Here is a 13756-nt window from a genome sequence, read left to right as displayed (position 1 = left end):
CTAGACTAGGTGTACTAGTAGACTGTACCAGACTATGGGCTCTATTAGGCTGTACTAGCCTCTTGTGAGCACTAGCTCCTAGGCAGTACAGTACAGCCTACTAGAGCCGAAGTTAGATGGCTCTACTAGGCTGGAACCGGCTTGAATAGGCTGCTATATGGTGTATATACTCTAAAAGGCAACGGTTCCCAAAATGGGGGTCTGAGGACCCCCAGGGGTCTTTGAGGGATAGTTCCAGGGGGTCCCCAGCTAAATAATAGTTTGGAACCAAATGGACCCATATTGGTCTAACTCTGAGAGAGAGTGTACAAATGGACCTGTTAGGGTCCATTTGGTTCCATTTGTACAATCTCAGGGTTAAATTAACATTGATTTTACAATATAAATTAGGGTCCCAGAGATAGAAATGCCATTAAATGGGGGTCCATAGACTAATATTCATGTCAAACTGGGGGTCCTTGAAATTAAACTGGTTGAGAATCACTGCTAGAGCCGTACAAATCTTCTCTTATGGCATATCTTTTCAAATGGGGGTCCGTGGGCATTAGTGAAAATGTGGGGGTCCCTGACATGAAAAGGTTTGACCAAAGTCCCTTCGGGCTTGGCCTTCGGCTAATGACCAATAGTGGGCGTTATTTGGTTGTGTGTAATATCGCGATATAACGACGCATGAAATCTCGCCCGTGCATTATATTGCAGGAAACCCCCTTCCATCTTTCTTTCCCCAACATGGCACCGAAGGTGAAGAAGGAAGGTTTGTCAATCCATACATTTAAATGATATAAACTGTGTAAATGCTCCATGTTATTCAACACCGTACGGCTTGACGTGGCATCGTTTCAACCCGTCTCAACACTGTGTTTTTGTGGGTCTAAAATACGTTGATAATACGTATATATTTCAAGACGTAATTCAACACGCATGTCAGTGGCGTTATGCGGTGCTTCGTGCTAACGTTAGCAAGCTATCATGCTAACGTTTATTATGGTGTCAGAAACACGTTTTAACAGCCTACCGCCTAGATTCAGTCAGCTTTTGTGTCAACAACGGATGTATAATAACAACCGCTTGTCATTTCCTCTTATTGTAGTACCCTGTAAATACGTTTGTTGTAGATATTATGATAGCACGAAGGCCGGTAGTGTAGTGGACAGTGTTTGCTACACGTGAACATTGGCTGGACATGCGTACTGTGTACAACTTAACGCAAGGAAGCTAGAATGAGGCTTCTATTAACATGTTTATTAGCATCATTCAGCGTGTCGAATGAAAGTCATGGTCTAAAGTTTAGACTCAACTACGATCTTGAAAATACTAGACATCATTGCTTTTTCATTGATCGTAGCACAGGATTACTACACTAAACTTCAATTCCCACGTGTGTAAATCTGTCTGTTGCACCGTTTTTATATGGCACCAACTGAAAGTGACCTCAGGTGTGTCTGTGATCTGGGGTCAGTTAAGTGTGCCGACAGTAATGTGGTACGTAATGCTTATCGCCTGCCTCTGATTGGCAGGGCGATTAAACCCATGTGCCAACAAACCCACTGGATGATGCTGTGTTTGATGGGCTTTCAGACATGACGTCATGTGGCAGCCAAGTCTATGGACTTAAGGTTTCTCTTATTCATGCTCTCCCAAAAATCAGCAAGCCCTCAAAAATCAACAGACCCCCACTCATGACGTCATGTGGCAGCCAAGTCTGTGGACTTTTAATGTTTGCTTTAGAACAGTGACATTGTGTGGCAGCCACAGTGGGCACACCTTACTTCACACAAGTGTGATTTCTTTTTTCATCACATATTTATCTGTTTATGTTGGTTCTTCTGAAAACTGAGACTTTTCTATTTTATTTAAACGTGTAATTTGTGCATGTTAACTATTGCACACAAATCTCTAAATAATGGACTTCTAATAATGTTTGCCAGAACTATGCTACCTGCTGTTCTCAGATTTTTGTTAATTTAGTTAATATCAGAGTTGCAGTTGGTATGCTTTAGTTCTGAGCAATTTAATTATTTCTGTGCTGCTAGCTGTTAGCGTAAATGTAGTTAACCTGTGCCACGGTATATATACGGACATGGGAGAGAAATAATTACATTTAGTTTTTCTTTCACAGAATTACAGGTGTAAAGAAGTGGGTGAAATTATATTTTTCATGCTCAATCATTTGCCTAACAGCACAACCTTAAAAATTCTATCAGCCATTGGTACCCTGAAGTCTTTATATGGTACCATTCAAATGCTGTTTTTGAATGGTACCATTCAGAAACTTCAAAAATATATACTATTTAAATATAACAAAGCAAGTTAATACAAGTTGTATAGAGTTGTGTGTTTAAAGGATCTAAAATATTGCTTTTCAGCATCGGGTGATTCTAGAATCTAGTAGCAAGAAATGTAATGTCATATTTTCCATTTCATAGCTGTCCCTGCCAAGACAGAGGCCAAGTCAAAGGCCCTGAAGGCCAAGAAGGCTGTGCTGAAAGGAGTCCACAGCCAGAGGAAGAAGAAGGTCAGGACTTCTCCCACTTTCCGTCGCCCTAAGACCCTGCGTCTGCGAAGACAGCCCAAGTATCCTCGCAAGAGTGCTCCTCGTAGGAACAAGTGAGTACCTCGGAGTGATTAGTCGAACCAGTAAAGACGACGTGACTTGGACGGTGCAGATGATGGCAATTAGCGATCAAAGTATGAAATCACATGATTCTAGGTTTTTAAACTACTGATGCACCTAAACGGAATGAATAACAAAGACTGTCATCATTTTCCAAAGTTCTGTTCTCAGGGAGCAATTGTAAAGTCAATTTTAATCAAAGTTTAAACCTGCTAGGGCCTGGGCCATGGCTCAGTGGTCCAGGCACCTTGGCTGGTAATCCAGTCTGGCAGTGTGCCGCGGGTTCGACTCCCGATCCCGACGGCCTTCACTCCCCATCTCTCTCCCCATTTCCTGTCAACCTAACTGTCTGTCCCTCCATAAAATAAAGGCGAAAGCCACAAAAAAACATAAAAAAAAATAAAAAGTTTAATCCTGCTATAGAACAGTTAATTAGCAAAAGCTCCAGAAATGCTAAACACTTGGGAGTTTGAGTTTGTGTCCCCTCCTTGGAGACCGTGAGCTTTTGAGTCTCATGCATTAATTTCAAGCTAATTATCCTTCAATGATTTAAAATTGTTAAGATGATGGAGTTTGAACATCAGCCTAACAAAATGCTCATGTTCTAGGTTGGATCATTATGCCATCATTAAGTTCCCCCTGACAACCGAGTCGGCCATGAAGAAGATTGAGGACAACAACACGTTGGTGTTCATTGTTGACGTCAAAGCCAACAAACACCAGATCAAACACGCTGTCAAGAAGCTGTATGACATCGATGTCGCCAAAGTCAACACACTCATCAGGTATGATTTAGGATTAGTCTGTTAGTCCGAACACAAACTTGCATCTTGAACCCAGCTTTGCTAAATTAATCAACAGTACAAGGGTTCAGTCATTCAACTCTGAAGATTGGGGAATGATTGAGTTGAGGGTGAATGATTGTTTTGATAAATCGTAGGCATGTGCTTAATTTTTACATTGTGATGAAGCCAGGGGGGCAGTGAAGCCAATATTGTCTGAAGCCAGTAGGAAATCCTGACTTCCTGAAAGTTCATATTGCCTGTTGTGGCGCTGTCATTGTGCCCAAAAAACCCCATAGCTCCATAGAGGTCCATGTATTTGGGCCCAACTTCACCTAGACTGCATTACCTTAATAAACATGGTCATGAATACTTTCTGCTTCCAGTCACTAGTTTAAAGTCTAATTTATCATGTCATAATATTCTTTTTGGAAAATGATGGTCCCATTTATTTAAAAAATGACCATAAAGTCGAGTATGTTCTGAGGGGCGTGCCTACCTTTACAGTCTATGATCAGGATACACCCCCGCTCGAGTCAAAATAAAAACCAACGAAGAAGGGGCGAAGTCCCACCTTGTTGTCTGGGCCAGCCAATGGCCAGCTGGGCCCAAACGGTTTTTAGAAAGATGGCAATTTACAATTCAAGGACTGACCGGCTTCATCTTACGTCCATATCAGACCCGGAGAACGCGTTGTCCATATTATTATTTTTTACAGTCTATGGATGAAACTAGAGATTGTCTGGGATTTGGATGTCCTCACTTATACTCATACAATGTCATAAGTGCTGTCTCAGAGTAGGGAAATGACTACCAGTGACATCACAAAAACATTAATTAATTAATGATGCGGAAACAATGGTTTCTATGGTATGCTACCTTTCCAGGAAGATTAAAGCTGTAGTTGATGTTAGCTTGGAATCCCCATCAATGTATGTCATTCATGGGTAGATATGCGTCTGAACTGTCCCACCAATAATGGTGTGTGCCATCTTGTGGGCATTATACCAATTATACTGATAAAGTATGGCTTATCTTGTTTTTCCTGGTTTTAAAGGCTGCATTTCTAAACTTGCGGGACTCTTTGCTTTTACCTACTAGGTTATTACTGATTATCCCAAAAAAGTAAATGGTCGTCCCCACAATATCGTTGGATAAAAAATAGTCATATTTAATGTTATTGCCAGGCCCTGCCATGCAGGTTCTCTAGCACCAGTTTGCTAAAGGTAAAATTATGCTTAAGCCTGACATGTGCCTTATATTTTCCTCATTCTTCCTGTCTTGCAGGCCTGATGGTGAGAAGAAGGCGTATGTTCGTCTAGCTCCAGATTACGATGCGTTGGATGTTGCAAACAAGGTGAGACTGTTGGATCACACTATCTAAATCAAATGTTTAACCGTCTTGATGGACTCGTTAAGATTCTGTGCAAGTGATGTAAATTTAGATCGTCTGACTGCCTGTGATGATTACAAAGGAACCACTGATGCCAACTGGATTCTGTATGGTGTGCATAATGTTGTGGACAATATCTAATTCTTATATATATATTTTTTCCTTTCCAGATTGGCATCATCTAAACTGTGGCTGAAGAGACATGTGGAATAAATATTTGTAAAAACAAGGTGAGTGTTGGGTCACACTGAGTGTTGGGTCACACTATCTAAATCAAATGTTTAACGGTCTTGATGGACTCGTTAAGATTCTGTGCAAGTGATGTAAATTTAGATCGTCTGACTGCCTGTGATGATTACAAAGGAACCACTGATGCCAACTGGATTATGTATGGTGTGCATAATGTTGTGGACAATATCTAATTCTTATATATATTCTTTCCTTTCCAGATTGGCATCATCTAAACTGTGGCTGAAGAGACACGTGGAATAAATATTTGTAAAAACTCTGATTCAGTGTCCTTTGTCTTTGAATGACTATATTATGCTTTGCTTTAAATCTTGAGAAACGCCACATGGTACTGTCAGACTTTAAGCTAAAGGATCACACAAGTTCTGGGGACTCATATTCTACCAGCTTATGTGCAGCATTATTTTTTCAAATATGTAAATGTGTGAGACTTGACAGTGACACTATGAGCTCTAGTAGAAGTTAATTAACAATAACTCATTAGCTGATATTGTCATGTATGTTTTGCTAGATGGTGTAAAGATGTAAATGAGGCTATTCATAATCATATGACTTACTATAAGTTAAGTATTATGATTGTCTTGACATTCCATGATTGTGATTAGCCTAAATCACGGCCTCGCTTATTGACCAGGATTTTCTAAGAGTGCTTGAGGTTTTTGTTAAGTAAAGCACTTATACTTTGGATTATAGTGAAGGCTTACATGAACCTGATTAAATAAATTTGGTTCCGTATATACACTATAAAAGGAAATATGCTATTCATGTTTAACTTTTATATGAAATGATTGGCTATATATTTAAAATGTGTGCTTAAATTGTTAATTTATAATCTGGTACTAAAATGAGTAAAAGTTTGAGTACATCTTCTAAAAGGAAACCTTTAAATTAATTGCACATACAGTGAAATATTCAAAACCAGTTTGTTTTCATCTTGATTTTGTTTATGCCATAAAGCTCATGCAAATCTAAAATTACACAAGACCACTCAAAACTATAATACAGAAATGGCGACCATTTGAGTTATTTTATGCACTCAATACTTTATATTATTTTTGAATGAATTTATAGGGAATCACAAAGTAGGCTACTCTAAAACCACCTGGTAGATGGCTGTGTTGACTCAGGACTTGATAAAACATTGTATCGACACCAGCAGATGACATGACACCAGCATCAAGTAACCTTGAATCTTCATTTCATGTGTTTGGAGGAAGGAGGAGAGGTATTGATGATTTGGGGTGCCATGGCATCTGCTGCTTTTGGTCCACTGTTTATCAATTGTCAAAATGATTAAAAAGAAAAAGGAAAACAGGCTACTATCATGAAAACGACATGTGTAGTCGTGTTATGAACAAAATGTGTAGTCTTTACATGATTCTTATCGCCTAAAACCATGGAAATGTATTTTCACCATTTCTTCATCTTCAAAAAGCATGGCAAACGACATACTATAGCCTACAGTGAGGGGAAAGGGGTGGGGGGATTCAGATTTTAGGGGGCCAGTTTCGAATTGCAGCCGTCCGCCCAGCTAACATGTCCATCTGGGCCCATTTGGGTTTTGACATGGGCTATGGACATGGGTTCCAAGTGGGCCGTGCACCCAGTTTTCACAAAGGGCCCACCCGTGTTAGCCCATATGGGCTTACGTGGGTTTCTAACTGGATCTTAGGTGGTATCCAAATGGGCCATTTTATTTCAGAACCATGTGTGCACCACCTGTGTTTGCCTATATGGGTTTGAACTGGGATCTGATTGGGCCTTAAAGGTATATTCAGTGATTTCACTCAAAAAACCTTAGGTTTCGTTTTTGGCTGTGGGACCCAGCCTTTCGTCCAATCAGGATAGAGAGTCAAAAACGAAACCTAAGGTTTTTTGACCCCCAGGGGTTAACTGGGGACAGGAAGGAACTCCTTATATGGCCAGCACACTCTATAGTAGGGAGGATTATCACAACAAAACAAAAAAATAAGTGATATTTGAATTAAGTGAAATCACTGAATATACCTTTAACACATCGTTTGCGGGGTCAGTATCTATACGTCATTTGTCAGCCGATCGCCATGTGCGTATCACGTATCTATACGCATTTATAGCTTTTTTATTGAATACTTTAGTTCTTTTTCTTTTTTTTCTTTACATTTTTATCCCACGATTTTGTAACCCAGTTTTTCTTTTCACCCAGTGCCAATTATCTAATGTAATCCTGGGCGCTACACTTCCTCTGCCAACCTGGGGGGGCAGCAGACTGACCTCATGCCTCCTTCTATGCATGAGGAGTCCAAGCTGCTTCTTTTCACCTGACAGAGGGGAATTTCCCCGGCCGGACGTAGCGCGTCGAAGGGACACGTTATTCCGACCAGTTCCTTTCCCCTCCATCAGGCGCCCCGGCTGGCCAGGGGGAGGTAGTTTTTAGAGACCAGGATTACGGCATGTTTTTGTGAGGGTATCTACCCTAGGGGACACGGGGAGAACATGCAAACTCCACACAGAAAGGCCCTATCGCCGAGTTCATCTTTCTATGCGCCCGGACAATATTATAATGTAACTCTGATCGCATCTTCAAAGTTCCAGGTATGTGATCCTGAAAAAAGAGGGGAAAAAAAAGCCCCCCCTCATGAAAAGAGGCGGCGGTCTATGGGCGGTCCGCTTCCTTTACGTGTATATGTCAGGGGATCTAAAATGGACGCGCCCATGGGGGGGGGGGGGGGGGGGGGAGGTCTGTCTCGTTCTCGGAAAATGATTGAACGCACTACGCAGCCTAAGAAGTGCATCGACTTGCCCGCAGCCCGTATATGCCAATCGCCATAAAACCCCACGGCGAATAAGAATAATCTGCAACGGATCACATGGAGTCATGGACAGATGCATGTTTCCTTCTTCATATTATGAACTAACAAACGAATCACATTATCGAGGGACCGCCATGAAAACAGTGGCCGCTGACATGTCTTCCGTTGGGGATCTGCACATAGCCGTCTTCGCCAGCAATCACTATAGCTCGTGTGATTGTAACACCTTTTTATTCATTATAATTCCACTTCCAGTGATAAGACCGCAATGAACGCGTCGGGGACGTCATCGACCCGGTTGTAATGTATAACGAATACACATTTCCTCATCCTAAACCGTTGTGTTCTGTGGTGGAAGCCATTTCCCCTTCCTCGTCGAGTTGTCATCTTGACATCACAGCCGGGCTTAGCTCCTTTTTAGACGTTTTTTATCCCATTTTTAGACGCACGTCTAATAGCCGGCTATTGTTTAGTGGGATGGTCAAAAATGATGAAAAACGGCCCAGGCCGTAGCGTAACGGTCTGGGCACCGGACTGGTAATCCAGTCGCAGTGTGCCGCGGGTTCGACTCCCGGACCCGACACGGCCTTTACTGCATGTCATCCCCCCATCTCTCTCCCGTTTCCTGTCAGCCTACTGTCTGTCCCTTCAAAAATCAATAAAAGGCGTAAGCCGCAAAAAAAAAAAAAAAAAAATTATGAAAAACGAGGATTAAAAAAATAAACGATGGGCTATAACCCATCGTTTCATTTCTTTCAAAAATGATGAAAATCGGCGTGCTATAGTATGCCGTACGGTATGGGCTATAATCCATGGTCAAAAATGATGAAAAACGAGGATTTAAAAAAAATCAAAAAATCTAAAAACGATGGGCTATAACCATCATTCTTTTCAAATCCTCAAAAATGATGAAAAACGGCGTGCTACAGTATGCCGTATGATGGGATAAAAAATGTCTAAAAATAGACGTCTAAAACACGTCTAAAAATAGACGTGTTTTAGACGTCTATTTTTTGACGTTTTTTAGACGTCTATTTTTAGACGTTTTTTATCCCTTTTTAGACGCACGTCTAATAGCCGGCTATTGCTCAGTGGGATGGTCAAAAATGATGAAAAACGAGGATTAAAAAAAAATCACAAAATCAAGTCTACTCATCAGGTTCAATCAGCACTTCACATGAATACAGTTACAGGGTACAGTATGTGGCCCATGGTGACATCGATCAATTCTGGATCTAATAGGCTGATCTAATAGGCTATATTATTTATGCCCCAAAAGCAGATTTTATTGTTAATACAAAAATGGTTACAAAGCTGATCTGTGATGTGACGTTATGAGCATGTGTAACAGTGGCTCAGAGCCTATGCCTGATGGCCTCAAAAGTCTAATATCTCCCCCAGTCCAGAGGGTTATCCCTTTGGTCTAGTGGTTAAGATCTTGGACTTTCAAGCGGGAGGCCTGAGTTTGAATCCTGGGCTTTATTGATGCACATTGATGCTGTGACCCGGATTGGTTTCCCTGTGGGAGGTCGTCAAAAGGGAGGTGAGTGTAGTAGAGTGGCTCAGAATGCCTGATGGCCTCATAAGTCTGATATCCTTTGAAAGACACCCCATTCAAACCTATTTAGGTTCATGTTTGCCTGAAAAGGAATCTTTGAAATGTTTCATAGTTTTAGAAATATAGTGCTTTCAAATTTCAGACATTGATAATGGGGCTCAATGGCAGCTCTATGGCACGTCAAAAAGTCACTTTCACCTAGAAACTCCATTCACACTTTTTATAATTCAGCTTACTGTGGAGACACATGCTGGAACATTTTACTTTGAAATGTTTTGTAGTTTCTGAGTTATTTAACTTAAACGCCCAATGCATTCTCAATGACAATAGCACAAACTTTGGCATGCTATTAGTCCTACATACTTACACCTAGAAACCACATTCAAACCTATTTAAGTTCATCTTATGGTGGACATGTTTGCCTGAAAAGGAATCTTTGAAATGTTTCATAGTTTTAGAAATATAGTGCTTTCAAATTTCAGACATTTATAATGGGGCTCAATGGCAGCTCTATGGCACGTCAAAAAATCACTTTCACCTAGAAACTCCATTCACACTTTGTAAAATTCAGCTTACTGTGGGCACACATGCTGGAACTTTTTACTTTGAAATGTTTTGTAGTTTCTGAGTTATTTAACTTAAACGCCCAATGCATTCTCTATGGCAATAGCACAAACTTTGGCATGCTACTAGCGCGCAGGTAGCATGCCTGCATGCTGCAAGCATAATTCTCCTGTGGGTCGGTGGTGGTGTTGGTCACAACTGGTGGCCAACTGTCGTAACCAACACCGCCACCGACCCACATAGAATACCATCTCACAGTGGTATCAGACCAACCACAATCAGCCAGCCCTCAAACCAAACCCTTCGACCTAGAAGAACTAAACTGCAATGGGAAAGTTGAAACCCGGAAAAGCAGCAAGGATTGATGGCATACTGGCAGAAATGATACAGCACCTGGGACCTAGCGCAAAGACCTGGCTTGTGGGGATGCTGAACACATGCATAGCACAGAAAACCATCCCTTCTGTCTGGAAAAAGGCCAAAGTGGTTGCAATCCCTAAACCTGGCAAAGACCCATTATCCCTGAAGAGCTACCGACCCATTTCCCTCTATGAGAGGCACTAAAATCTCTGAACAGACTATATTTACATCAATATGTCTGGGACCTGGGTCCCCACCTACTCACTCAGGGTTGACGTGTCACACCTGCAGTGATGGGAGGGGAACCAAAATGTGGTGTTTTGATTGGTTAATGGGGGCACTCCCTTAGTATAAAAGTGTATGTTTTGTGTACACATGACCTGATGAAGATGAAATAGATCGAAACGTTATCAGTATTTCAATAAAGAACGTCTTTCTTATACCTGTGGTGTGCGGGCTCCATCCAATACCTACACCAGTTGTGATGCAACAGAGTTTGCTGTGACCGTTGTGAATTATGGGTGGTGTGGTCTTTGCCAAGACGGTGGATTGTGGCCCATGACTTCCTGCTGTTATTTGTCATGTTGGTGTTCTCTATATCTTTTCGTCCTGGGCATGACGTTAAACTGTTCCGTTCGAGAGGACCGGCGACCCTCGAATGTAAACAGCCACGAAAGGAAACTATGTGTGTGTGAGGTGTTCTCTATCATTTCATTCCAGACTTTCCTTCGTTCATCCCCAACTTCACTGTCTATCTCCTGTGTTCTCCATTCATCTTGAGTGATACACAGTCGTCTGATGTGCGGGGTGAGGTGCCGGCTAGCGCATAAAGGCACGGGACAGGTGTTGTCTTGACGCATCCCGTGATGATGCGACAGGTGTCATTTAGGGCTGTGTCGACCAATTTTGTGTGACGTTGTAACAATCGCCCCCTTGTATCTTAAGGCAAATTATTAACTAAGGAAAATTAAACAACAGATTCGTAGGGATATAGTTCAAATTATTTATATAGAGAAGCAGCATATGTATACTGTCACACAAAACGGTGTATCGTCAAACCAAACGCTTGCAAAGTGCGCCTGTCCCTGTCGCTCCCCCTACAACATAAAAAGAATAAACAGGCAGACAAACTGAAATCAACAAACAATTCTTTCAAAACCCCTCTCGCCCCAAACAAGCCCCGACGCTCTCTGTCGCGTCCTGCTACAACGTGTATAACCCACCAAACAATTCACAACCCGCCCAAAGTCAAGTGCGCGCGCCCGCGCTAAGTATTAAATAAATAAATAATAAAGTCCGCGTTCGTCCTCTTCTTAATTGAATGCGGCACGCCCGCGACAGTCTTTAGTAAGTTCCTTATCCGAAGAAAAGAGCTCCTCTGCTCTGAACTAAACAAAAACAAATGGGGTACCCCTTAAAGTTACAATCCAAAAGAAAGCCTTTGGCTCGATCTCACCGGTGGATAGCAGGTTGTTCAACTCCAATGGCCGCAAACCTCCGACCGGATTCCAGACAGTCCAAACGCCCGACGGCGGCAACAATCAAGCAGTAGCCTAATTCCCCGACGGTCCCGACAGTTCTTTTGATAACGGCAGCAGATAGCGCGATCACACTTAATGCATCAATCTGACTGCTACCTGGCGCTCCTCTTCTCCCGTGTAGGCCTACACATTCATTCACTGTTTTTCCCCCAGTTCCCCGTGTGTCACTTCCTCCCTATGTAATCTCGTATGGGTGGTGACATCAATCTCTGTCACCTGTCACTCACACTGTTCAAGGCCCATTACCACTCTTGCGAATAGGAGATAATACTATGCATCACACGTTATATTTCTTTTCATAAATAACAACATGTATAATGAAAACAAAGTAGAGAAACATTAAAATGTGCTTCGTCACAGTCCCCCCCCCCCCAAGCTGGAAGCTGTCTTTCAAGTCCTACCAAAGTAGGGTTTGAGATTGACCACATTAATTGTGTCTACTTTATTGTTGTCCCTCCATTTCACACGGTAATTTACCGGACCTGTCTGACTCGTCACCTCAGCTGGACCTGACCATTTAGGCGCTAGCTTGGACGAGAATGCGTCTATTGCTTTTGAGAGTGGGTGTGCTCTCACCCAGACCAAATCACCCGGCTGGAACTGTACATTTTTCCGCCGGGCATTATAGTATTTGGCTTGTCGGGCCTGAGCAGCACCCACCCTTCGTTTGACCTCCCCTATCATGGTTTGCTGTCTCTCTAGGAGGCTATAGGAGGGCTGTGTGGGCATAGGTGGGGATGCCAGCATACGCTCCAGAGGACCGTACAGCACACGACCCATGGACAGCTCAGCAGGAGTACGGCCGGTAGTCTCATGCATGGCAGTATTGACTGCGTATCTGAACTCGGGCAACCATTGATCCCACTTGTTGTGCTGGTCTCCGACGAACGAGGCGATCATGGTCTTGATGGTCCTGTTTGCCCTCTCCGTGAGGTTGGCCTGGGGGTGATAGCTGGTGGTGAACTTGTGTTTAACCCCCCAGGTCTTGCAGAGATCATCAAAGACGCTCCCGGTCAGTTGTGGGCCCCGGTCGGAGATCAGATACTCAGGAACCCCCCAACGGGTGAATATTTCATCCTTGAGGATCGCACTAAGTCTCTGGGCTTTTCCATCTCTCAACGGGAACATTTCCACCCACTTGGTGTAATAGTCTATGGTGACCAGCAACATAGTGTTTCCCTTCTTGCTCCTCGGGAACGGCCCCATCAGGTCGATCCCGAGAGCCTCTCCTGCCTGGCTCACCTGGGTGGCCTGCATCATCCCGGATGGTTTCTGATTCTCTGGCTTGTACTGTTGGCAAACCAGACACCTCTTCACATGCTCCCAGACATCCTTCCGGATCGTGGGCCACCAAGCCACCTCGAGAGCACGCAAGAGAGTCTTCAGCTTGCCCAAGTGTCCACTCATGGGTCGGTCGTGGAAGTACTCCAGGAAGCACTGGACAAGACTCCCAGGCACCACGACCTGGTACTTCAAACCACCGTCCTTGGTCGGCATCCTCCGATACAGGACTCCCTGCAACTCTTCATAGCCAATCCGATCTGTCCGCTGGTCAGAGGGATCCAGTTTGTCCCGTACATCTTTGACTTCCGGATCGGAGCCTTGCGCTATGGCTAAGTCATCCAGGGTGGTGGGGAGTTCCGAGTTGCCTGCCACTGCCACTACTGCACAGACTGCGGGCTGCTCGGTAGGAGTCACGGCCCGAGACAGAGCGTCGGGGACGATGTTCAAGTGACCCTTCCTGTAGTGGATGTTGAACTGGAACTCCTGGAGGCGTATAGTCCAGCGAGTGAGCCTAGAGGAAGCCTTCGGGTTGCTGAATGCCCAGGTGAGTGCGGAATGGTCGGTGTATACATCGAAGTCCACCCCTTCTAGGAAGTGCTTCCACTTCTCCACCGCCCAC

General features: G+C 43.4%; 1 protein-coding gene across 1 annotated transcript; it reads left to right on the top strand.

Annotated features, from left to right (window-relative positions):
* Positions 1-692: 692 nt before the first annotated feature.
* Positions 693-5300, top strand: LOC310861734 (large ribosomal subunit protein uL23). Its single transcript, XM_083769332.1, has 6 exons — positions 693-754; positions 2427-2607; positions 3223-3399; positions 4684-4753; positions 4960-5019; positions 5239-5300. Exons 1-5 carry the CDS (start codon positions 730-732, stop codon positions 4972-4974), a joined length of 468 nt encoding a protein of 155 aa, XP_083625458.1. The 5' UTR covers positions 693-729; the 3' UTR covers positions 4975-5019; positions 5239-5300.
* The last annotated feature ends 8456 nt before the right edge of the window (positions 5301-13756 follow it).

Source organism: Protomyctophum parallelum (genome assembly GCF_964188405.1).
Source record: "Protomyctophum parallelum genome assembly, chromosome: 1".
Taxonomy (NCBI): Eukaryota; Metazoa; Chordata; class Actinopteri; order Myctophiformes; family Myctophidae; genus Protomyctophum; species Protomyctophum parallelum.
The sequence above is the reverse complement of the archived record's forward strand: the minus strand, read 5'-3'. Positions and strand labels throughout refer to the sequence as shown.